This window comes from Brachionichthys hirsutus, chromosome 22, assembly GCF_040956055.1.
Source record: "Brachionichthys hirsutus isolate HB-005 chromosome 22, CSIRO-AGI_Bhir_v1, whole genome shotgun sequence".
Lineage (NCBI taxonomy): Eukaryota > Metazoa > Chordata > Actinopteri > Lophiiformes > Brachionichthyidae > Brachionichthys > Brachionichthys hirsutus.
Window position 1 is genome coordinate 385,788 of NC_090918.1, and position 24,759 is coordinate 410,546.

A 24,759-nucleotide genomic window follows, 5' to 3' on the forward strand; every position below is an offset into this window, starting at 1 on the left:
CATGACCTAAAAGCCTCCCAAAAGGAAAACAGATGTGAGGCTGGACGCTGGGCGGGACAGACACGCTGGCCGTTTCTGTGAAATGCCCCCCCCACCCCCTCCCGAGACACAAAAACTAAGTCGAGGACGGGCAGCAGAATGAAACTGAGCCCCCCCCCCCCGCTCGCCGTTTCAGGAGAGCTTCAGATGGATAATGATGAAGCCAACGCCGTTTGGATCGTAAATGGTTTTTATTAGCAAAATAAGGGAGATGAGTCTACAAAGATTCTCCGTCCGTGGAGAGTAGACGCACACAGAGACAGTCGTGGCAGTTTCCTCATATCAGCACATCCAGGATCGTAATCCGGAATCCCAGACCAGGCCTCCTTTGTCCTTCGTCTTCGTCGGATCCTCCTGCAGAACTCCTGCTCTCAAATCATCAAAGAGGATCCACCAACGGAGTCAGAACCTCATCACAGGTCGGACCACTACCCCCCTTGCCCCCCCCCCCCCCCCCCCCATCTGTTCTGCGGTTCAGGCTTTCTCTCTTTGAAATCAAAAGTTCACCTCCGAATACATTAAAATATACAGTAAAATGTGCCAACTCTGGTGTTTGTACTTAAAACACGGAAAGCGTATTACAAGCTCAGTGCTTCTAACCATTTTCTGAACGGCTGGGAAGAATGGATATATATATATATATATATAGATTTATATTTTTTTTTACACTGTTCAAAAACCACAACCCCAGATATTTGGAGTAAATGTAACAATATACATCTCAGTATTATACTGCGTGATTGGCCAGTAGGCCTTCCATTGTCATGGCGGGCGGAGGGGTCGGTGAGGCTCACCATGGCGACCCCCATGTATCTTTAGAACCAGAGGGAAATCCTCCCTCCTCCTGATAGCTCAGTGATGTGCATACAGAAGACAGCGCGGGGGGGGGGGGGGGGGGCACCAACAGATGGAAACGTTGAACCTCTTTATGTTAAGAACAATTCAGCAGGCAACAGAACAAGCATCAGGACTACGACCGCAGTAAAAGGCATGCGAAGGCACAAGTACCATCCGGACTCAAAGTTGTCACCCCTCCCCCCCCCCCCCCCCTCCATTGTAGGCAAGGAAGAAAAAGAAGAATTTCCACCAAAAAGTTTCCATTTCCAGAGACGGCGGCAGAAAAACAGCGAAAATGTGATCTCATCCCAACAAAATAGGAAGTAATCAAAAAAATAAGATACGCGGGAAACTTTGACTCGTTCGCAATGATACAAATGTCGTAACGCTCGTTCAAAAATGTTCCAAGACAAGACATAAATAAAGCTGTTAAAAGTGGCGTATAGTACAGAGCTGGTCCTCCCGACTCTTCTCATCTTCCCCCTCCAAAGGGCGCACAATAAACCGGCTCCCCCCTGCCTGTTGACACAAGAGCAGAGAGAGTGACAAAATGAAGGGAGTGAAAGAGAGAGAGATGGGGGGCGGGGGCACGATGGGTGTGAGTCCTTATGGAGAGAGGATTCGGATCGGCTCGATCGTTCCATGAATGACTCATAAAAGCGGCGGCGGTGCCTAATATCAGCGGGACAGACATTAAATGATGCGTTTTGATCGTTCGCCGTTCTAAATCCTTAAGCTCTGGAGGCAAACCCATTCAAAAGCAATCCGTGAAGCACATCTGAAAAGAGCTGGGACGCGGACACGCCCTTAAACCAGGAGCCCCCTCACGAGTCCCTCTGAAACCCCAACGGGATCTTAAACGCCTTCCCTTCCCCTCACGCACACGAGCCAGGAAAAAAAGCTGCTCTGTGTTAAAAAGAGGGATGGTTATAATTAAGGGCTCCTTACCAAGGAAAAAAGAAAGGCCGTCGTTCTCATCGTCCCCCTCCCCCCTCAGAAGAGACCACAGTCTTTCAGGTTATTCTTGATGATGACGTCGGTGACGGCGTCAAAAACGAACTGCACGTTCTTGGTGTCTGTGGCGCAGGTGAAGTGGGTGTAAATCTCCTTGGTGTCCTTCCTCTTGTTCAAGTCCTCGAACTGACACTGAATGTAGGCGGCTGCTTCCTCGTACGTGTTGGAGCCTGGAAAAGGCCGAGCGAGGGGAACGGAGCGTTATTTATTATGCTGGCTGTTCTTGCCGTCACGTAATTGAGCATCACAGTAAAATATTCAGAAGAACAGTCAAACAAAAGCTCTGGTTTGAAGTCTTTATGCTATGCTAAGCTAAGCTAAGCCACACCAAACACGGCCAGCTGTGACGGACAGTTATCAAAATGGCGATTTGAGTTCATAAAAATACGCTGAACCCCATTGTGACGCTCATCTCACCAGCATATTCTGGGTAGCAGATGGTGAGAGGACTCTTCTTGATCTTCTCCTCAAACAGGTCCTTCTTGTTGAGGAAGAGGATGATGGAGGTGTCCGTGAACCACTTGTTGTTGCAGATGCTGTCGAACAGCTTCATGCTCTCATGCATCCGGTTCTAAATGAGAAAAGCAGAAGGTCACGGCGGCCGTTAACGGGCGGAAGCGCTCTCTCTCCGACCTGTTCCGATTCCAGGAAGCAAAGACAATGATCCCGCTTGTGTGCGGACAGAACGCCAGCCGAAGCGCTCACCATCTCCTCGTCCTCGGCCAGCACCAGGTCGTAGTCGCTGAGCGCCACGCAGAAAATGATGGCGGTAACGCCCTCAAAGCAATGGATCCACTTCTTCCTCTCGGACCGCTGGCCCCCAACATCGAACATCCTGAAGAGAGGGACGACGTAAACGCGTCTCCTTTAGCGCACGTGCACATACTTACAAAAGAGGAAGAGGAAAGGAAACAGAGACTCTTGAAAATAACAGGAATACTTTCCTGTCCTGCTGAACAGATTCACCTGCGCCAGCAGCGCTGCTCGCTAACTCCCATAGCTAAAACGCAATGCGGGACGCCGTAGCTGCTAACAGCTAAAAGCTAACTAGCGCTCCTCTATTTACTTACTCATTTGTAAGGCATTTGATCACATAAACATAAAAAAAGAGTGAGTAAATAAGTCTGCTACGGCAGAAGAGAACAGTCTGTTCCACCGCGACATAAATATATTTACTCCTCAGTGTTTTACTGGGCTGTCTGTTATGTTTTCTTAGCTGGTTAGCTACCGCACGCCTGGAACACACGGCAACGGCTAACGTACACCAAATACACGGGCAAATACGTCTGTTCCCAACGGCATGAAGTTCAAAGACGCCGGCGTCGCCCAACAAACTCCTGGCGTGACATCATCAGGCCGACTGTCCCCGCTTCCTGTCTGCGGGGGACGACCGAGTCATCGCCGCTGAGGACAACGGCAGCCGTCGGATCAAAGGGAACTTCCATTGAAGTGAGTGAGTCAGAACCAGGAAGGAAAAGCCCATCGAGCATTCATGCAAAACGCTTTGAAAGCGGTGAGGGTAAAAAATGAATAAATAAATAAATTCTAACTTGAAGTGCAGGTCCTTGAATGTGAAGTGCGTCTCCACAATGCCCGTGGTCTTGACTCGGGTCCTCAGGACATCCTGCTGGGTCGGGATGTAGGTGGCCTGGGATATCCTGTCCAGATCGTTCAAGTAGCTGAGAGGAGTAACAGGGATGCAAAGGGGGGGGGGGGGGGGGGGGGGGAGGAAACGGCAGACGGAAAGAGGAAGGAGAAGAAATGAGAGTGAGAAACAAGGTGGGAGAGAAAATGTACGAAGGTCAGCCGCTGGACAAACAACTCCCAGCGCAGTCGCCGTGATAAACCGGTTTGCATACGCCGCTTCGCACGACAAGTCCAACGCTTCCTTTGCAGAGCTGAAAGAGCCGCGCTTAATGCACAAGGAGGACGCGTTTCAGAGGATTGCAAAATCTGACTGACCGACCGATAAAGGCCGAACGGTACGAGATAAGACTCATCACTTCCCTGCTGTAAACGGCTTTTCCCCACCTACTTCCAGGAAACACGAGGCCCCTGTTGTGACACGAACAGATTATAATACACTAGAGCAGCGGTCGCTTTAATGCCCCAGGGTAATTTAGGAGTCTCGCATTCTGAAGGAAACCTACATCTTCACCGTCGGAGCGTCCTCGCCTTCACGCCTCAAGGTCGTTGTTGATAAATTACAGGAGCGAAAAGATTAGTGACTTTGAGTTGCGAGCAAACAAACACTTGTAATCTCCCCGTCACGCAAACAAGCCTCTTTGTTTGTCTTCTGAGACCTTAAGAGGAGACAAACACGCACGTTTTTCTTTTAGTCATGGTTTTCCTATTCACGAGGAGCCCTGCTCGAAAAAAACAAAAACAAGGCAGATGCCCCTTTTCTTTCAGCAAATCACAGGAGCTGCCTGGGGGTGACATCGGTTTCAGCTGGCTCGCCAAAGGAAGACTTCTCCTCCGGGTTTGTTTTTCTTATTCAAGCGCGTGGCAAACGTTCCCGTGCTGCGGTGCAAGGTCGGAGACTCAACTTTCCGGGCCACCGTTCTACGTCGAGGGAGGCAAATATTGACAGTGTGAAAGTCCAGACGGATGCTTGGTGCCGACGCTAAACTGCTCACCGAGCGTCGCTCAAGGCTGGGAAGGTGGAATGGGAGTTAAATATCTACGTGGATGACTCATTACAATATACACGCTTGGCATATATCGGTGCATTTTGGTGACTCACTATGCCGCCGAGTCGTTGAGCTGATATTCGCGGGAGCGGCTGAAGCAGGCTTGAACGCCTCCGTCCTTCCACAGCCGCTTGATGACGCCGGCCAGCTCTCCCGTCATGAAGCCTTCCTCCGCCGAGCCGGCCAGCACGAACAGCTGCCGCGCATCGTCCTGGAGGAAGGGTCGCAATAGATAGTCAATATCGTAAATCCATAGTCAGAGCCATTAATCTGCAGACGAGCCGATAGCACGGTCACGAGAACATTTGTAGAAGCAGCTGCTGGTCAGAGCGCCGAAACCATGTCGCTCTCTTTACTTCCTTGTTTTTGTCATCTCTCTTCCTGAAGAAGTGAAACGGATTTCTTTTCAACGAGTCGGCTGGAGTATTTGAGCGTTTCCCCGACATCCCCAAACTCAATCCAGGTCTCTAATCTGAACCCAACCCACTTAAACAACCCTCCCCTGCGCCACTCACGGCTCTCGCTGCCTCGCCAAAGTCGATCTTGAGGCGCCCCATGGCTCTGATGATGGCGATGATGGACTGGATGGTGTTGCTGTAGACCACAGCCTTATACTGCTTGCATTCCTCTTCTGAGTAGCCTGCCTCGTGGATGATCCTGCGGAGAAACGGGGGTCGATTATGCAGAGCAATTTTCCAGCGCTGCCGAAAGTTACTTTGCCGGAGCTGCCAGGACCGGCTGAAAACGAATTCTTTCTCCTCATCGGAGAAATGAATTATCTTTCCTGGTCCCGATTAAAAGAAAAAGATGAGAATATATTCTGCATTTATTTTGCCCTTGTCAGCAACTCCCCCTGAAAGGCCTGGATGTCTTCATTCCACTGTACTCTATATATCTACTGATAAAGTGGAGGTAGAGAGACGCTTAAAAAAACACATCAGTCAAATATCCATTAATGTAGTGGAATTCTGGACAATTCATTGCACATTGATTTGGCTGCACATTCGCAACAAAACGTTATTGTAACAGTAAGAAAAATTACAGCACATCAAGACCTTTTCCTTCTTTGTCACGTTGGTTTGTTGGGCTGATAAAAACACAAAAGACACCCGAAAGAAGCGAGTGAGCATGTTGTGCCATCATCACATGCTATCTGACGGCAAATTGAAGAACGCACAACCGTCACAGTACGAAAAAAAGCGTTTGTTCATATTCACGTCGCACACGGCATCCAGACGATGCACGGCTCGAGGCCTTTCTACTGGGTCGTCTTCACGATCAATCATGCACGACGCACAAAGATCACAGAGCGCAACGCAACGCAACCCAGAGACGCGGCGTAAACGTTGTGATTTAGTTAATACGCCAGTTTGTTCTCAGCGTTCAGAAGAGTAAGAAGCAACAACGGGGCAAAACAGACTCACTTCATCTGCTTGACGATCGTACTTTTCCCTGATTCACCGGCACCTGGAAAGGACAAAAGAAGAGAGCGTCAAAACTCAAAAGCACTTCAGGTGCTTTCATTCAATGATCTAAAGCGGCGAATGATGATGAACCGTGGAAATGAAACAGGAGCACGACTAAAGGCAAAGCGTGAAACAAGTGTGTGATACGAGGTCTGCAGGAAACCTTGTTTTGGTCACTCGGGTTGTTTTCCTGTTGTTACAGCGTGCTTGGAATTTGATCACATTGTTGAGGCCGAGAGCCTCGACCGCGGCACGCAAACGAGAACCAAAATGGCTTATTATCGGCTGAAGTGCCAAACAACGTGGCACCGCCTCGGAACGGGAGGAAGGGCGCTCGGCGCCGGCGTCTAATTAGATTGACGACCTTGCAGTTGAGACATCGCCGACAGCGTGCTGTGATCCAAGGAGCAGAGGGAGGGAGAGATGGAACGAGCGTGAAGAGAATCAGACGGTCGGGGTTTTTTATTTTTCTTTGCGAGGCTCTCCAACGCCACAGCGCCATGGCAACTGCTCGAGTGATATCCAGGACATCGCTAGTGTGAGGCCACAGCCACCCGAGGAGGCTCCGTGGTTGTGTGTGTGTGTGTGTGTGTGTGTGTGTGCGCGTGCTTCATGTTGGCTTCCACATGCAACATTATGTATTATGCATGTGCTGCTCTTTTCCTGGAGTTCAGGTTCCCGGTAACCATTTGGGTAGGAGTGTTTATTTTTCCTTGTCCTGTCGATGGAAGCCATTTGTGGTGATGTCCTCGTAAACCACATTCATTACCGGCTAATTCTGAAAGTGTTAACGGTGCTTATATGAATGAGCCCCACTGCAGTCGGGCAAACTTTCTCTGAGCTATAAACGCATCCTTCAGCTGCAGTGCAATCGGACGAGCTTCACCTGGGGGGACGTTATTTTAATTATGTGCCACCAGTGGGATGCCGCAGTGGCGGTACGGCTGGCAGCGTGGATTCCCGTGGGACCAGAACCCCAGACAGGAGATAAGCTGCTAAAGCGGGAACAGCTAGCGAAGCACGCTGGCACAGTTACTCCCCCCCCCCCCCCCCTCAGCGTGGCGGAGCGCCATTTCCACCGTGCCAGAGACACTTCGCAAAATCCTCAGCGGGTTGGTTATGAACTCGCACTGAAGTTCAAAGTAGCTCCTGATGAAGGGTGAACTTTAGCTTTATCTACATCAAAACAGGCAGCCGAAGACCAAGCTGCAGACGGACAGTACATCTGATGTCTTATACATCAACAGGCTTCTAAAGACGACACCAGAGTCGATACATTTAAAGTCGTGCATTTTATTCTGAAAATAATGAATTTTATTCTGGGAAAAAAGTCAGTAGAATTTAGTCATTGCTAAATCAAATTGTGAAATAAGCCGTGATTCGGTTACATCATTCGATTTATAATTTGATAGTTTGGGCCTCTTAACACCAGTGATGTCATTCGGGTGTGGCCTCCAGGCTCCCCGAGTAACACAAAAACACAGAGGTGTCCAGAGGTGTCCAGATTTTCTCTCCAACACACGCGGTTCCGTGCCGCCATGGGCCTGACCCGCGAGTCCTCGTGCACGAGTCACGTTACACCCACCGCTAAACAGCCATAGACTAAAAACCGCTGGAGCATCTGGTTCACGTTTCTTGTGGTCGAAACTATTTTAGGAAAATCATGGGTAGTTTTTTTTTTCCTGCTTTTCTTCTTCTGCCACACGGAACAGAGCGGCCTCTACTTCCAAGCTGTAAAACGCAAGTATGAAGTACAAAGCCAGCGAGGAGGGGGGGGGGGGGATACTGTACAACATTCTTAGAAAAGGAAAACAAGCGTTTCAACAGGACAGCCATGACGAGACTCTGCATTCTGCACGAAGGACTTTCAACGGAAACAAGCCCGCAAGGGCTTTTTTGAAATGCTCCTCTTAGACAGGATGTTTGACGTTATTTGTACTGTAATACATGCTACTGTTTGACTGTACTTGTACTGTAATACATGCTACTGTGTGACTGTACTTGTACTGTAATACATGCTACTGTGTGACTGTACTTGTACTCTAACATTCTATCTAATAAATATATTCATCATCATCATTCATATGCCAACTGGATGCAGCTGCTAATTTCCTGAGGTTTTCAGTGAAGTCTTGCAGGCTGCTCTCAGGGACCGGGCTGCCAGAATTAATCGTTCACTCGTAGCACGAAATCCAAGGACACGAGAAGGTCGTAGAGACTGATCTCTTCTAGTGATAACTGCATGCGCACTATTCAACTACGATTCTCTCGTCACGGGGAAGGACCTCTTCCCCATGGTGACACAAGCAAGCTGCACCATATGTTCAGCAATAATGTGCCACGACTTTAAAAGTGTGGATGATAATAAAGAGACTCAGTAGCGCCAAAACGTGAGGCTGAACAATCCTACACATGTGCGGCTTCAAATAGAGCAATAAAACAAAGAAAGTCACGGCCGGTTAAACAGACAGACGATGTAGCTCGTAGCCTCTTAAATTTATACACGATGTTATCCATTAAGAGAGACGATAGTTCAGGTCTAAGATATTAGACATAGTCATAGATAAACACCATAAATGTTTTCTCGGTTACAATTTATGGGCTGATTTCTGGAGAAATGATGAAACATGCCTCATCTTGCACCGGTAAGTAAAACAAAAAAATACTGGATCACTCCTATCTGACTGCTTCTTGTCTCAACCCTCCACAACGCTTGGCGGAAAGCAGCTTTGACGTAATCCTGTTCAGAGTCAAAGGCAATAAACAAAGTCAAAAACACGGAGCTCCCGTGGCAGAGGTCGCAGTGACACAATTTTGACGAGTCTTGCACAACCGGACCTCAACACTTCGATTTAGCACCGAGCCGGGACTGGAAAAAAACGGTCTGGCGGAACCAATTATCTTTATGGTGCAGAAGAACAGCTTTCGATTGTATTTTAAACCAATCGCAAATGTTGGCGCTCAGCCCAGGAAGCAGTGACAGGACGCTAGTAAAATGGTGTTGCGTGGAAATTTACTCATTGGGAGGCAAGCCCCGAAGCTAAATGGCTAAATCTCTGCACACCAAGCAGGCTTGACTTATTGCAAGATCAAAAATCCTACATAAATGTGGCATTTTCTTACTGTTGCTTCATTTAACAAGAAAGGATTGAAGGGTAACAGATAGCAGATGAGCAAAATGTCTCGGTAATGATAGCCACATCTCACGGTCTACCTCTCATCAAAGTGCAACAGACGCCACCTCACGCGAACATGAAACTCAGCCCAAAACATCAGAAGCACTCCTGCTACCACGGGGAACACAGTCGACTATCAAGACAATCTACCCACAGTCACATGACAGCTGTAGAAAGAGGAATTAAGCCGAGGAGATTCTAATTCCGTTTTCACATGCAGATTTGAAAAGCAGGATCATTTGGGTCCTGGAAGACGACAAGAATAAAACAAAAAGGCAAACAACAACAGAGAGAACATTGACAAAATGTGCCATTTTCTCTACAAAAGAAACGTTGGCATGCCGACGGACTCACAGAATAATTTTTTTTTTCATGCAAATTGAGGTTTCTACGTCAGCGTCATGATTTCATTCCGGCGATGGGGAAGTCTGCAACATTTAAAGGCAGCGCTGATGAACAAGGCGACGCTGCTCGACAAATCCCAGAGGTTTGCATCAAACGCAAATATCTACACGCCGGGGAGGGAGGGGGGCGTTACAAACGCCACTGTCGACAGGGGCCGGTCAGAGTAAAGTATACTCCAGATTTTCTTGGGAATAAACAACTCAAACACTATATTTTCCCACCGGATCTAAACTAAATGGCAGGAAACCATGCCGATCCAGGCAGGCGTGGGGAAGCACAACCGTCAGGACCCAAACGACGGCGTTGGCGATAAAACTCGTGCCACCAGTTGTGTCAAAAACAACGGCCAGAGAGAACACAGCGCCAACTGAAACTTGATCCGACTCGCTTGCTTTCGAGCAACAAGTCCCATCTGGCCTCCGAGTGCCTGAAGAACTGCCCTCAGCCTTTAACAGCAAAACGTGTACGTTCTTGTTCCCACAGTGGCTACAGATGTGAGGTGTATTTTTAGCTGATGATTTTGAAACCGAGCAAAGAGAGATGATTTAGTATTCCAATGCTGTACAAACAGTCGTGGCGTTGAAACGACAATATCCAGAAGCAACAGCTCGAAGTCAAGAGTGCTGGTTTCATCTTCTCTGTCACTAAACGCTGATTTGCTTACCATCATTAGTTGATGATATTGATTTGCTACAATCCCTACAATAACGGACACTAACATTATCCTCACATTGTTCACATGACGACGGTTTAACCATCACAGGGTCAGATTTCATATCGGTTTGGTTGGTCGTCTACATGACAACGGCATTTTTGGGAGACCAAAAACGGTTTGTTCGATGGTTCCATCTTTCGAAAACGGTGATACCGCTTCTGTGTAAACCGGCAACATGCAACGCCCCCACTTTGATCATGGACAGAATTACAAAAATATTTTGGACCGTCTGGTTTAGTTTGCCTTCCTTTGTGTTGAAGCATTTTTTTTAAAATGCTCCTCTTACATAGATCTGCTGCATCTTTCTCGTATGATTTTATTGTGTGGTGTTGATTTTGAAAAGTTACACTGCCAACTACTGCCCTGGCATGAATACTACAACGACTTGACAGGGTTTTTTGGTGGATTTGTTTGGAAGAGGATCCTTTCCAAACGGTTTTGTTGCCTTTTTTTTTTTATGAACTCTTTTCACCTTTCTGCAAAACCAATTATGATATAAGCAGGGCCAAAATGTATCGTATGTATGCGTAAATCCCAAGTAATGTAAAGATTTATTATGAAGTGAGAGCAAATTAACACCGTTAAGAAGGCTTGAAGTGCATCAATTCATTATACAAAAAGCACGCCAGAATTGTATTTTTCTGTGACTCACTCATCTTTCCACAAAAGCCAGTGAAGCTCTCATTGTGTGCCCTCTGTCCGATGTTTACGCCACATTGGAATTAGCTTCGAAACGCAGCGTCCTGGAAACCCACATTCCACGTGTGTACATGTCAACACTTCACCAAGCCAGAGAATTCACGGAACTATTCTTTAACCGATGGTCCTCTATTTACACAGATAACAGCATTTCCCTGCATGCAAGTAATGCCACACGGTTTGCATCTCAATGCAAGCAGTTCACCTTATTGTGCAAGAGAACAAACACGATAAATGCATGAGTGAATGCATAAAGTCACACAAATGTGCCATTTTAATGAGTGCATCATGCCAGTGGTAATTCTTTTACATATCAGTTTACCTTCTGAAACATGAGCGCAAACGGGTCGAGTGCCTATTCAAAATTGGACATTGCCTGTAAAGCCACGAGTTATTTTATTTTTTGGAATAATGAAAAGTTAGTTTAAATAGATGTAGGATGGATGAAACACCAACAACTGGAGGTAAAAAAAAGAAGAAGAAAACTTTCCATTTATGATAAACTATAAAACAAGTCAATATTACACTGACAGTATTTTTTTACTGCCACTTTCTGTCACTTGGGAATAACGTCATGCTGCGTTCACGGACCAGCGGAGGATGGAAGCGCGCTAATGATACACTTTATAACTAACACGACCCAAAAGTGACCATTAACCAATAATTAAAAAACATTCGCCGTGTTTTTGTCACTAGTTTTCATCTTTTCTCCGGGCTTACCGAGCAGCAGCAGCTTGACCTCCCTCGCCGCCTTCTCCCCGTCGTCCCGCAGATTCCTGTCGATCATTTTGCTGCGCTCCACCGCCGCCTTGTCCTCCGTGCTCAGCGTGCATCCCATCCTCGACTGCGTCCTTCAGAGCAAGATGGTGTAAAAAATATATATCTAAAATACCATATATACCCGCATTAAACGGATAAAACTGCTTTCGCCCAGCACACGCCCTTTTTTTTAATGACAGGCAATCGTTCTGTTCAAAAGGGATAAAAGGGAGCGACTCGACAAAAAAAATAAAAAACATATAAATAGTGCGTCGTTTCTCCTGAATCGCTCCTTAAAGTCGAGATCAAGCTATTTCAATAGCAAATCGATTCCTCGTCGGTGTCTCCGGGACCAGCTCGCCTCCATTCGCTGCAGCGGCGACTGCACTGCGAGCATTATCAGAACGGATCCGATGGAAGGGAGCGCGAGGCGCGTGCACGAGCACAACGAGCTCACTTCCGGGTTGACTCTTCAAAATAAAGGGCGCATTTCCAAAATCTTATTGAAAAGTGTCCTATCCCATCCCGTCATGCACTGTATTATTCTCTTATCCCTGAGGTGCAATTTGCAATCAGAAGACATTATAATAAACATCAGACAACACATAAAAGCGAATAATACACCCCCAATAGACAGGAAATTAACAAAGATAAAAAAAACAAATTTTTATCTGGATAATCTCGGATAATCCTTGATTTTGACTTTATGGCATACGGTACTCTATTTACTGTCCATTTAGGGTCAAGGCAACATTACCAATGTGACAGTTTAAATGTGGTGGTCTGGTTCTCTGAATGGTTGATAAGCACGATGCAACTAAACGTAAAAATCATTCAAGTTTAACCACAATGTTACGTCTAAACTTATTTTGTCACCGCAGCTTGGGTTCATACATTACATGCTTTTTATACGCGGTTCCGAGGGAGGCTGGACTTTAATTGATGCCTTTCTTGTGAAGGAAGGCATATAAACTCAGTCCTGAACATATTAACTCATTGCTACTAAATAAAGCACATTAAATTTACACACCATACTCTGTATAATATGCAATAAAACTAGAGTAATATTTGTTAGTTAGCGATGCACCGGTTTACCATGTGATCGATCATAAATAACATGGGCTATATAAAAATTTATTATAGGCTGTATTTTCCAAACGAGCCTATAAAACTCTCCAGCTCATCCTGCACTACCTGCTTAGGTAATTTAGTAGCTCTATAGCCCATGTGTTGTTACCATGGGAACCAAACCTCCAATCATTGCAGTGTTTGTGGCCATTGTTTGTGGTTTAAATAATTTAGCCTGCAGGATCAATCATGTGTGACTTGACTGTGACTGTCTAAAGGTTGGTAGTGTCCGCTTTAAAAAGTTCCCTCACACGTCCCATTTTCTGCCTTTCCATGTCATTTTCATTCCAAATGTGGGGTTTTTGGGATTAAGGAGATGCAAATATACGGTTTTGACCTTTCAATTGGAATCACACGCTGGCTGGACATTTCCATGGCTAAAATAACAAGCGCGTCACGTATCAGGCAAAAGGTTACTCCATTTTATTCAACACACAAAATAACACAGACATGGAATGTATTACGCTTTTAGAAAAAGCCAGACAATATATTGTTTTACAATAGTGTGAATTATTTAATTAATCACACGAAAAAATGACTAAAATTTGTGTATTGGTGATAATTACAGGCATTTGAGAAATTTACATTTTAAGGCAAAAATTAATAAAAAAATAGGCACTGGCATATTAGAAAATTTTTTAGAAAGAATTCAATCAATTGGGTACCTGCATTTCCACAGAAGGTAGAACAGTTTTTTCTTTTACATCATGAAAGAAAATAATATTCTCAGACTGCTACTGACACCAGGTGAAGCGGGAACTGCACCGTTTCAAATGCTGAACGCTACTTTGTTTTGATCTCTCTTGGACCAAAGCACCGGAAGGTAAGTGGGTTGGAATGGCGGTGCTGCCATCCAGTGGCGATGACGTGTAACTTCAAGCTTTGGTCGTGTTGCATAGACATTATAGGCAGGGAAAACTGAACTGCATGTTCAACATACAGCAGGACATTTTCCAAGAAGGTGCAAAAAAGAAAGACATTCAACAAATTAGAAGAAGAAGAATCCTTTATTTTATTTTTACAATCAGCACACAGATATCATTTCTTCACACATATAGGCAAGAACTCGCTCCTCTCAAGCCACCAGCCCACACTCCCAGGGAGGGTCCGTGCCGGTTTCGAACCGGCCACCCTCTGGCACGACTGACTGTATAGTGTGGCAGCATATATGCAATCACTGTCTGGGGTAAGAGATAGATAGAAAAGCACGTGCACAGGCAAAAGTGAAATAAACCAACGCATTCTGGAGCATTATCTAAAAATCTGAGCGCAAAGTCCATCAATCATCACGCGGGCCAATCATGTTACAATGCCGCTAATCACGTTCCATAAACTGATATATCAAGAAACGTATAATTACGACAGTAATAAAGCAAGATAAACAAGGTCAGACATAAAACACGACAGTCGATTTATTTTAACATCCCCCATGAAGCCATTCATCCCCGAATATAGTTAAGCTTGTCTCTGAATGAGAATATACTCCATAATTTACGAGTTCCCCCATTTCCCCCTGTTTCCTGTTAGCTTGTAGCTGTAATAGGCAGGAAATTGGGGGAGGGGAGGGGGGGAGTGCAAAAAAGGAATGATCATGAGATTTGCTTTATCCAATACTTTCCTATGCACAAATGCCTCTGAGGGAGATAATAGCTGTTATCTTCCTCAGAATGTGTGCACTGATAAATGAAGGGTGGGGCGGGGTGGGGTGGGGGGGTGATGGACGTCTCTCGGCTGAACCTTCAACCTTTCTTGCCGTTATGTAACTCCATTGATAGGAGGTCTGTGGATTCCTTCCAGAGGTGACTGTACCTTTACCTGGCCTCAGCTCGCTGTCAGCTCTTCTGATGGTACAGCCTGCCTGTGCTGCTGCCGCTGCTGAGACACAAACACACACACACACACACACACACACACGCAAGCTGCAAACACTAGCACACACAGAAGGAGAACAGGCTGACAGACGTACGGTCGTGCGGGAGGAGACGCACGCCACCATGGCATGCTGTAACAGGAGGTGTGGGCTGATAGCCGGAGCTGTGTTTGGGGCGGTGGTCGCCATCCTAGGAGGTGTCCTCATCCCACTGGGGGACAGCATCATTGAGAGAACGGTGGAGAAGGTACGGTGCTCGGTTTCACCCTTGAGTTGGAGCGTAGGGGCTGACAGAGGGTGAGAATGTGTGTGTGTGTGTGTGTGTGTGTGTGAAGATCAAGGTGAATCAGGAGAAACGAGAGAAGCTGATTTACCTGGTAAACAAGAAGCTGTGCAGAATGTCGAGTGTGTCTGTTTCATCCGTCAAAAGATCAGCATGTGTGATAAAAAAAAAGAAAAAGAAAAAGAGATGCAGCGTAGAGACAGATTTAAACTGCCTGGACCTTTTTCCATTAAATAAAAGACCAACTGTTTAATGTACCCGTGGGGCAGCTGGCCTGCTGGTAGTCTCGGGGCATGTTAAAAATAGACTGTCTGTGTTTTTGTGTGGTTTAGGAAGCGGTCATTGAGCATGGAACGACAGCTTATGACAACTGGGCGTCCACGGGGGGAGCCGTGTACAGGCAGTTCTGGCTCTTTGACGTGAAAAACCCTTCAAAGGTTTTACAGCATGGCGCAATTCCAGTGGTAACAGAAAAAGGACCTTACACCTACCGGTAAAGTGGAGCAGAAACACAGCAGCAAAAACGTTCATCACGTCTATCGGAAATCAAATCTCCTGTCCGAAGAAATGTAGCGCCTATGCTTGACCTTCTGCCCTTTCAGGACAAGATACCTTCCCAAGGAGAATATCACATTCAACAACAATCACACTGTCTCCTTCCTGCTGCCCATGGGTGCCATCTTTGAGCCGTCCATGTCAGTGGGATCAGAGGAGGACAGTGTCACCTCCCTCAATCTGGCTGTGGCCGTAAGTAACACGTCTCACCTCCCGACTCGTCTCAGCTCTCCTGTTAATGGTCGCTGTAGCAAAGCCAAGACCTGTTACTGCATTTAGCTGTACTTCCTTGTAGCTTGCCTCTGTCAACGAAGGACGGAGGAGCTTATGGGTGCCAATTAAAATAAAGATACCGATGGGGGGAGACTTATACCTGACTGGATGAACACGTCATTGCACCGATAATGTTCAGGTTTTAATGACTGTATGTGATTCTTGTCCTGTTGGACATTACCGCTGTCTTTGAGACAGTGTACCGCGTCAGCGACCTTTTAGTATCTCAGTGGCAGCACTTAGTCGGCCTTTGTGGAAATGCCCTGGCATGGTTCAAGTCATAACTGGCAGAAATAACTATGTGTTAGCCTTGATGGTGGTGAATCCGCCGCTGCACCGTTGTCACGTGGGGTTCCACAGGGATCATTTAGGGCCTCTACACTTTACTTTTTATTCACTGCCTCTGGGTTCCATTTTAAGAAAACATGGCATTTCCTCTCATCGTTATGCTGAAGATACTCAAATCCATCTTCCATTAAACGGCTTTTGCTCTGTCTCAACGATGTAATTATATAATTGAGCATATCCAAGCCCTGTGATGGGCTGGCGTCTCATCCGGTGTGTTGTTTGCTTGTTTTTTTTTTTACAGGGTGCTTATTCACTGGTTCCCAAAGTGCTTCATATTTTCTTGGAGAAAGCAATAAGTTCAAGCAACTCCTCCTTGTTCCAGCGGCGCACAGTCAAAGAAATGCTGTGGGGCTACAGAGACCCCTTGTTGAATTCAACAACTGGACTGTTTGCACCTGTAAGTAGTGAAGGTAATATGCTTCCTAATAATAAACACAAAGTGGAGTATATCTAAGAGCATATCATGTATTTTCTCTAGTACAATGGTACCTTTGATGGCAAATACAATGTCTACACTGGAAAAGATGACGTCTATAAAGTGGGACTAGTTGACAGGTGGCGTGGACATCGGTAAGTGCAGGAGATATTGAGTTGATACGCTCTAATCAGTTTATAAATGTTTGAACAAGTGAAAGTTCTTATTTCTTCTCATTTTCTTAAAGCTGTGAAGCAAGTACGTTTTGTTGTGCAATTTTGGACCAATGTGAATTTAGCTCTTTTGAAAACAGCTGGATTCACAAATCAAATCAAATCAATTCTGACAAACTTCATTTCTACCCAACAGGAGTTTACCTTTCTGGAATGACAAGTACTGTGACATGCTCAACGGGACAGGTGTGGTTGATGTAAAAAAAAAAAAAAAAGGAATTAAATAGAGGGCAATTGGATTTATTTTTCAAAAAGATGTTTCAAATCACACCCAATAGGCTTCCTCGGGTCTAACTGATTGATAATTCTAACCTCCTGTGAGGTCTTTGAACATCTTGACAGTCACTAGTTCACATGCTGAGCATGATTGTGGGTCGGAGAGTCGTTGGGGATTGAACCTTTAGGGTCACATGACTCAAAGTGTGAGTGAAACTGCTTGGGGAGGGATGTTAGTGGTTACATAGATAACTGGGGGGCCTGCTCCCCTCCGTCAAACCATCTGCTTGTCAAGAATGTGTCCAGACAGGAAGTCGTCAGTGGTGTGTTGTGCTCTCAAGGTGTTCATCACTTCTCAGGAGGTTAAAAACTTGGAACGTCACATCAGCCAGTAACAAGTGAGGAAATCTGTCAGGCAAAATGTCTTCAAACGAAAAACAGTAACATGAGTCAATTTGCCTTCTGCTTAATTTCTTCAGATTACCATCGTCTTGATGAGTGGGAATTTATGCAAACATTTAAAAAGATCCGTGTCTGAGCTCCTCGTGTCTCCAAATGCAGACGTGTCACCCTTTTCAATCGATTTATTCTCCCTTATTCTTCTACAGATGCTTCCTCGTTCCCTCCCTTTGTGGACAAGAAGAAGCCGCTCTATTTCTTCTCCTCTGACATCTGCAGGTGATCGTCATTTTGTTGGCGAAGTTTCATTTGGTATGGATTGACTGTGATTTGGTGACTGGTCGGGCAGTACCTGTCCATAGACTTTCATTTGAGAGCTTTCCAGTGCTGAAGCTGGTTGCCAAAGACTACTTGGTGCACAAAGGGACAATTTCTGAAAAAAACATATCTGTGCGATTTGTCTTTAGGTCTGTGTCAGCCAGCTATTCGGAGAGCCTTGATCTGAAAGGGATTGAAGTATATCGCTTCTCCCTACAGCGAAACACCCTTGCCTCTCCTAAGGTCAACCCAGACAATCAATGTTTCTGTAGAGATCCAGTCATCACTAAGAACTGCACCATAGCTGGAGTTCTGGACATCGCTTCCTGTCAAAACCGCAAGTTTTTACTTCTATGTATCCAGAATCCACCGGACTTGTTGGCATTCCTGAACGCTCTTTTAGCAATTTTAAATTTTGAGTTGTCATTTTGTCCATGCTATTGAAACAGGAAAACCCATCTACATCTCGCTGCCCCACTTCCTATACGGCAGTCCGTCCCTGTTCGAGAACGTGGAGGGCCTTGATCCCACTGAGGCGCACCACATGACCTACCTGGATGTGGAACCTGTAAGAACGTTTAAACTATTAAACTTGTGGGTTTTTTGTCTTTTTTGGTGGTGGCATTGCTGATTGCTCATTTTAGGAGTATTTTCTTACCAGACAACCGGGTTTACCTTGAGGTTTGCCAAGAGAATCCAAGTGAATATGATGTATGGACCATCAAAGACTATCAAGTAAGCTGTTTCCACGTGACAAAACCTTTCTTTGAGATGTGCTAATTCATTTTCTCTCTTGTTGAGAAATAGATGAGATGACAGACCGTTCAATCAGCAAATTTAATGAGCACTGCGAAGCGGTGGAAAAAGTGCGAGAAAGTGCAGTCCATTTGTTATTGCAAATGCTTTTCTATTCTAAGCAAAAATCCACTATCTTCTTTTTCAACGAACAAATGTTAAAAAAAAAAGTGCTTTGTGGAGTAATTATCCTAAAAAAAGCCATTTTGACCCAAACTTTGACTTATGGTGAGGGAGTTCTGCAATTATTTTGCTTGCCGCCCAGTTAAAAGGATTTTTTCAGCTTCATTTGGAGCGCTAAGCTAGTGTGCTGCTCACCGAATGCCAACTAATGAAGCCTTTTCCGTGCAGGGTGCTGAAGAAAGTCAAGGATTATACCATATTTCCTGTCGTTTGGCTAAATGAGGTAAAACAAACTGAATTAATAAATTGAACCTTGCAGTATTTAGTTTTCCAGTTTGCTATTGATAATGATTGCCATTGATCAATCTCTCTCTCTCTCTCTTGCCATGTGTGTAAACAGACGGCCATGCTGGATGATGAAACAGCAGACATGTTTAAGAAGGAGCTCATGTCTCGTATCCGGATGCTGGAGATAATACAGCAAGCGCTGTTGGGCGTCGGCGTGTCCCTCTTCGTCCTGTGTCTCACCCTCTATTGTGTGGTGAGGAACAAAGATGCCCATAAGCTCTACTAAATGTGAACGAGTCACGCAGAAGCGCGTATTTCAGTGCAGCCTTTTGATATCGACGTGCACTTTTCTTTCGTGAGTTTAGCGTTGTTTATAATGTCTTACCCTCCTTTGACATCAAAGGGGATACTGTGATTTTGTAAAGCTTGAGAGCTGCATTACTTTGGCAAGTATTGTTCTAAGAGTAAACACTGTAACACTAAACCATTCAGGGATACCCAGAGAGAGAGAGAGAGAGAGAGAGGGAGAGATAACGGTCTGGTGATCAAACCACACTGAGAAGGACGTTTGCTTGACATCCTATGAAATAAAATGTATATGAATCTACGAATCTAATATAAAATCTTACCGTTTGCCGATCTGGTGTCAAAATGAATAAAATTAAAAAAAAAAAAAGGAAAAGTTTTTCATTGGTTGTCCTATTCATATAGTGTTTCAAGCATATTCTAAAAATTCAGCAGACACTGTTGTGATGATGAAGCAAAAGTGTACGGCGCAGTTTGTTGTTGCAGTTTGAAAACCTTGGGGTAGCTCTGAAACTATAAAACTTGCCCTGCAACAACGCATTGGCAACACGTCGGTGGACCCCGCCTCTCACCTGCATCCACCTGGGATAGGGTCCAGCAGCACCCCGTGACCCGCAAGGTGGATAAAGCGGCTGTAGATGAGACGATTGAGGTTGTCTTGGCTACAAGAAAATGGATGGATGGATGGATGGATAATTCCAAGTTGAAAGAACTTGAACTGTGATAATCCTTGGAGAACAATTTACATTTTAAGAAATGCACTCATTTATTCTTTTTTTTGGTCATATTTGGCAGATTAACTCAATATTATGTTAAAAAGAAGTTACTGCTGTTAGCCTGTTGACTTAGCAAAAAACAAATCCATCAGTTAAGCCTCAACAAATTCACGGCACATTGTTTTATCCTTTTGCTTTTGGTCCAGATTCTAATATTGATATTGATTCGAAAAGTAAATTTGTAAAAGTAAGAATTTCAATGCTAAAAAAACAAATAGTCTGAATATACAATGGCTCCTGAACATATTTATCAGGACAGTAAAAAAAATAAAAATTAAATACACACTGTACATCTCATAACGCTGACTGCTGGTCACACGGTTTTATTAAACGTCGAGCATATAGCTGCATGAAAGTACGGGTAAAAAGTATTTTCTCAAACTAAACACAATACTGTATATCTGCAATTTGCAGATACAATCATAGTTGGTAAAATATGTCAACATTCTATACATGATGAAAGTACATTTTCACAAAACTACGCACAACATTAAATTAAAAGCATAAATCAAAAAAGCTCTGTACATAAGCAACAAATAAATCTCTATCTACATTAACTAAGCTTCTGAATAGTGTAAATAATTCAAAGCAGTCCGTTTCACAGAGGAAAGACAATGCTGTTAGTTTGAAGTAAACGTCGAGGAGAGGAATTTCATCAAATACTCGTTTAGTACTACCCACCATGCATCTATCTGCCCTTTGTCCCTTTTCAATCTCCTCTACCGTGCTTTTTGAAATGACTTCCTCTTTGTCCAATGTCCGCTCCAATACCCAAAGCGTGATGAGCTCGTAGCTGTACAGCACGTGCGTTTTCTCAAGCTCTATCATCCCATGGAAACATGAACAGGGGCCACGGAAGTGTTTAGGTCCCAGCCGTGCAGTCACACAGCCTAAATGGGCGAGTCGGACGCAGCTCGCTGTGCACACCTTGTTTTACTCCACGTGTCCACAGCCGCAGCTTTGCAGCTTGAGATGAGAGTTTTGGAAATGAGGATCTGGATATAGAAACAGCGTTTGTGGAAGCCAACCTTCCTGTGTCAGACATCCGGGTGGTGGTGGTAGCGCCGGTTGCGGCTCTTCCTCCGGTCCAGCAGGGGCTTCAGTTTGGCCAGGTCCCCCCTGAGGGATCCCGGCGGCTGAGGCTGCTGCTGCTGCCGTCTCTGCTGCAGGCTCTGCTGCTCCTTTCTCTCCTTGCAGTACCGCTGCACAGCCAGGCTTTCTGCCGGACTGAAGGCTGCCAACAGGACCTTGGGGTGCAGCGAGCTGGCCCAGGCCCACGGCGACTGCTGCCTGTCCGACAGCACGCTCACCGTGGCCTCGTTCAGCACGTGCAGGCGGATCTTGGCGACGGTGCGTTTGAAACCGTTCTCCGTGGTCAGGCAGTAGTAGAGGCCCTGGTCGGACAGCTGGATGGCGCGGATTAGGAGGCCGTGCGCCGTCGAGATGAGACGATCGCTAAGCCTCACCTGGGGTTGGCACAATTAGGACGTGTCATGACTCTATCAACACAGTTTGTAGCATGGAGAGCAGGAAAGGATACACAGTACCGGAAAAATCTAAATGGATACTAAATGCAGTTTTGAGTTTTGAGTCACTTCGATGGAAATGATATTCGGGTCGCTGCAGTTCTGACTTCTTGTAAAACTGTAATATTAAGACTTGGTGTTCGATTTATTAATAGCCATAATCACATGCAGAATAATTCAGGAAGGTTCGATCATAAAGAAATAGAGAGGATGTGATTGTTTTTTTTACTCTATTTCGCTTGCACTATCAATTTCATTGCTGCATTTAGGGAGATAACATGATTATTACTGCACTGTAACTGTGTTTATGAGCTGTTCTCTTTGCATTGTTCTACATTTAAGACAATTTAATTCTCTAACAGTCTAACTTGTCCTTTAGTCACTCTTATAATTGATTTGAATGTTTTCCTTCTTTTTGTTATGAATGAAATTGTCCACCACATATTCCCTTTCCACTGACTACACTTTAACATCAGCCGGACTTTAGTGGGGGAGACGACTCAAAGGATAATAGAGCAAGGATCTAAGGTGATTTATTTTAAGGCTAACTTCTGCTCTAGAGGGCAAGAAAGCAATGAAGCGGCCATTAGTCTGAGCAAAAGCCATAAAAGACGTGCCTTTTATGGAGCAGCCTGGCCTTATTTAATTTCTCGCAGCCTTTCGAAGCGTGAAAAGAGTGTCTAATATTTGTAAAAATATTCCCCCTCTGAGAATCGAGCCATTTGTCAAAAGGTTTATGAGAGTATGCTCTGCGGACCTTACGTGCTTGCCGTGTCATATCTCTGGTGAAATAATTCATCCCTGTGTGATGTAACGTTGAAGAAAACGTGAGCAACACACCGGAGCAGCTGCTCGTAAATCATGAGGACGTTACGAAAAAGGACTTTTCATTGTGTCCGTAGTCCCGCTTCGGTATGTTGCACATGAGTCAGGGCGGGCTGCCACCGTTGACCTTTGGCCTGAATGTCAAACTGACCTCTTTCCTCCTGTCTTTGTCCCTCTGAATGAGCCAGCGAATAGAGGCCTGGGGAGACTTGGGAAAACATTCCAAGAAGGTGGTGTTGTTTTGCACGCCGTACTGCGTCATCTCTACTGCGTTTCTGTAGGCTGCCCACACACACACACACACACACACACACACACCCACACACACACACACAGGCATCAGTCGCTGACAGACACAAACCCCACAGATGGACTCAAATCTGTCTGACTTTCCAAATCCACTGAAATGTTGACACAAAGCTTAGCCCGGCACCTGCAGTGTTCGCTTTCCACAAAACCACATTCGCTTGTCGGTTCGTCACTCGGCCGGATGTGAGACGGGGTCCTGACCAATTGGCAGCAGAGACCATGTGGTTGATTCCCTGAGCTGTGCATTGACGCTGCGGGCTGAAATGTTGCCATCATTTTCTCTGTCAAAAATCTGATTGCAAAAGAGAGTAACTTTGTCTCTAAATACAAATCTGTAAAAGATGACCACGAGACCGGATTGGAAAAGCGTCCATCGCACCGAAGGGGAAGGACCTGCCTTGCCTGGTTTGGAGTTGCGTTTCTGTCCTCCTGACAAATACCTGCTGAGTGTTCACCTCCCCTTCAGCTCTGCTTTCACTAGCACCTTGGCAAGCTGTCACAACATATTGATCCGCTCCGAGTCGCGCGAGCGTACGAATATAGATCCGGACTGATTTAGATTATAGGTCAAGATTGGAATAAAGAAAGGTATTGCACCCCCCCCGTCACTTGAATTACCTTTAAGATTGAATCCTCTGCATTGAGTGAGTGGATTTCCACGCATGACATCCTGCCTTCTGCTTCTCCTACGATGAAACAAAGCACTGATTGTAAAGACACAAAATTTAAATACATACAAAATCGTCACAGCCTTCCTCCCTCACATGGTTCGTCTCATTGCAAAGCTGTGGCGGGTACAGTCAGTGCCAAAACAGCATGAGGTGTACAGTCATATTTCACAGCTCGAGGAACAGAGCATGTAAACAGCTGACACCTTTCAGACACATTCTTTTTTTGGCAAGGAAAGCCGGCCCCGTGCTTTTTTTAAATTTTATTCCATGATCAAACTAAACTGGACCTGCGTCTGACTGGAATGTCAGGAGGGCGAGCAGCCTCCTGGAGCCGGGTCAAGGGGCGAAGCGGTACTGCTAACGAGCGTCTGGGTTGTGTCTAGATGGACGGAGAGAAGCGGCGAAGCAGAATCTGTGACGTGACTTACAGTGAAGTGTCTATTGATAGATTCCAGCCATGGTTTTTTTTTGGTTTTGCACTCACGAGTTATAAGCTGTGGTACACTGATTGCTATGATTCTACTGTTAAGGTCCATTAGTAACAAAAAATCTTAGATTGTAATTCAAAATGTGCTCAATTGACCACAAGTCAACAGAAGTGTGCATATTATTAAAAAGATTTCTTTGTGCTCGTGTTTATTTGAGCATTTGTGAAAGCATCGGATTAGATGGAACGGGAGCCCAGTGAGAGAAGCACCTTTGCATTTTGACGAGATTCCTTTTTGCATGATGAATACTGGCAAAAATAAAATAAAATAAACTGTATTAAGGAGCCCTAAAACTGTAACATTATGTGCACCTTTTGCCGGTGGGATAGAAGCGGGAGCAGCTGAGTCCGTCCCAAGCGCAGTAGGGGTCTCTGGCCAGGCAGCAGTCGGCACAAGCCGAGCCATAAGCGTGGCAACGGTGCAAGGAGACCTGGGAGACCCCGAACTCCGAGCTCACGTACAGCTGTTGCTGCAAAGAACACAGTTCAAATGTCAGCCATCCTGTTTGTCTTAATAAGTGGCCAGCTGACAGGAAAATGAGGCCGAGTGCCGAAACAATTAGGTCGTCTTATTTCCTTGTGTTTGGGATGCTTATTATCCACAGGAGATTTCTGTTCCATGCATTAAATGGTAGCCACCCACATCAAAGAACATATACAAAAAAAAAACAACCCTGGGCTTTATGATGTGAGAAAAGCAAAGTTTGAAGGACGCTTACTTTTTTGGGAGATATTTGCAGGTTTGTAACCGGAGCCTGATTCTGGAAACGAGCACAAAAAAAGCATTTACTTTTTTTGGGGGGGGGACAGTT

At 45.4% G+C, this 24,759-nt stretch overlaps 3 protein-coding genes across 3 annotated transcripts in view; 1 reads left to right on the top strand and 2 right to left on the bottom strand.

Annotated features, from left to right (window-relative positions):
- Nucleotides 1-217: 217 nt before the first annotated feature.
- On the bottom strand, nt 218-12,126 carry gnai1 (guanine nucleotide binding protein (G protein), alpha inhibiting activity polypeptide 1). Its single transcript, XM_068755219.1, has 9 exons — nt 11,765-12,126; nt 6,008-6,050; nt 5,099-5,240; nt 4,637-4,794; nt 3,441-3,569; nt 2,596-2,725; nt 2,308-2,461; nt 1,825-2,060; nt 218-1,395 (listed from the first exon to the last, which is right to left on the bottom strand). The coding sequence occupies exons 1-8, from the start codon at nt 11,880-11,882 to the stop codon at nt 1,870-1,872; spliced, it is 1,065 nt and encodes a 354-aa protein (XP_068611320.1). The 5' UTR covers nt 11,883-12,126; the 3' UTR covers nt 218-1,395; nt 1,825-1,869.
- A 2,799-nt stretch (nt 12,127-14,925) lies between these two features.
- On the top strand, nt 14,926-19,671 carry cd36 (CD36 molecule (CD36 blood group)). The gene is made up of 12 exons (XM_068755124.1): nt 14,926-15,048; nt 15,417-15,577; nt 15,687-15,831; nt 16,502-16,657; nt 16,739-16,830; nt 17,045-17,094; nt 17,733-17,802; nt 17,991-18,178; nt 18,291-18,409; nt 18,503-18,576; nt 18,988-19,042; nt 19,160-19,671. The coding sequence occupies exons 1-12, from the start codon at nt 14,926-14,928 to the stop codon at nt 19,331-19,333; spliced, it is 1,407 nt and encodes a 468-aa protein (XP_068611225.1). The 3' UTR covers nt 19,334-19,671.
- A 732-nt stretch (nt 19,672-20,403) lies between these two features.
- The window catches only part of sema3c (sema domain, immunoglobulin domain (Ig), short basic domain, secreted, (semaphorin) 3C), a 29,204-nt gene continuing 24,848 nt past the window's right edge, over nt 20,404-24,759 (bottom strand). Inside the window, exons 14-18 of the mRNA XM_068755123.1 lie at nt 24,667-24,708; nt 24,260-24,417; nt 23,408-23,475; nt 22,632-22,762; nt 20,404-21,595 (exon numbers count right to left, since the gene is read on the bottom strand). Of these exons, the coding sequence (XP_068611224.1) occupies nt 21,167-21,595; nt 22,632-22,762; nt 23,408-23,475; nt 24,260-24,417; nt 24,667-24,708 (828 nt within the window). The 3' untranslated portion in view covers nt 20,404-21,166. The remainder of the gene's footprint in view (nt 21,596-22,631; nt 22,763-23,407; nt 23,476-24,259; nt 24,418-24,666; nt 24,709-24,759) is intronic.

Coding starts and splice junctions, on each gene's coding strand:
- gnai1 (XM_068755219.1), bottom strand. CDS start 11,882: ATGGGATGCACGCTGAGCACGGAGGACAAGGCGGCGGTGGAGCGCAGC. Junction 6,051..11,764: donor GGTCAAGCTGCTGCTGCTCG/GTAAGCCCGGAG, acceptor TGTCCTTTCCAG/GTGCCGGTGAATCAGGGAAA. Junction 4,795..5,098: donor TTGGCGAGGCAGCGAGAGCC/GTGAGTGGCGCA, acceptor CCCTTCCTCCAG/GACGATGCGCGGCAGCTGTT.
- cd36 (XM_068755124.1), top strand. CDS start 14,926: ATGGCATGCTGTAACAGGAGGTGTGGGCTGATAGCCGGAGCTGTGTTT. Junction 17,095..17,732: donor TGACATGCTCAACGGGACAG/GTGTGGTTGATG, acceptor ATTCTTCTACAG/ATGCTTCCTCGTTCCCTCCC. Junction 18,577..18,987: donor GGACCATCAAAGACTATCAA/GTAAGCTGTTTC, acceptor TTTTCCGTGCAG/GGTGCTGAAGAAAGTCAAGG.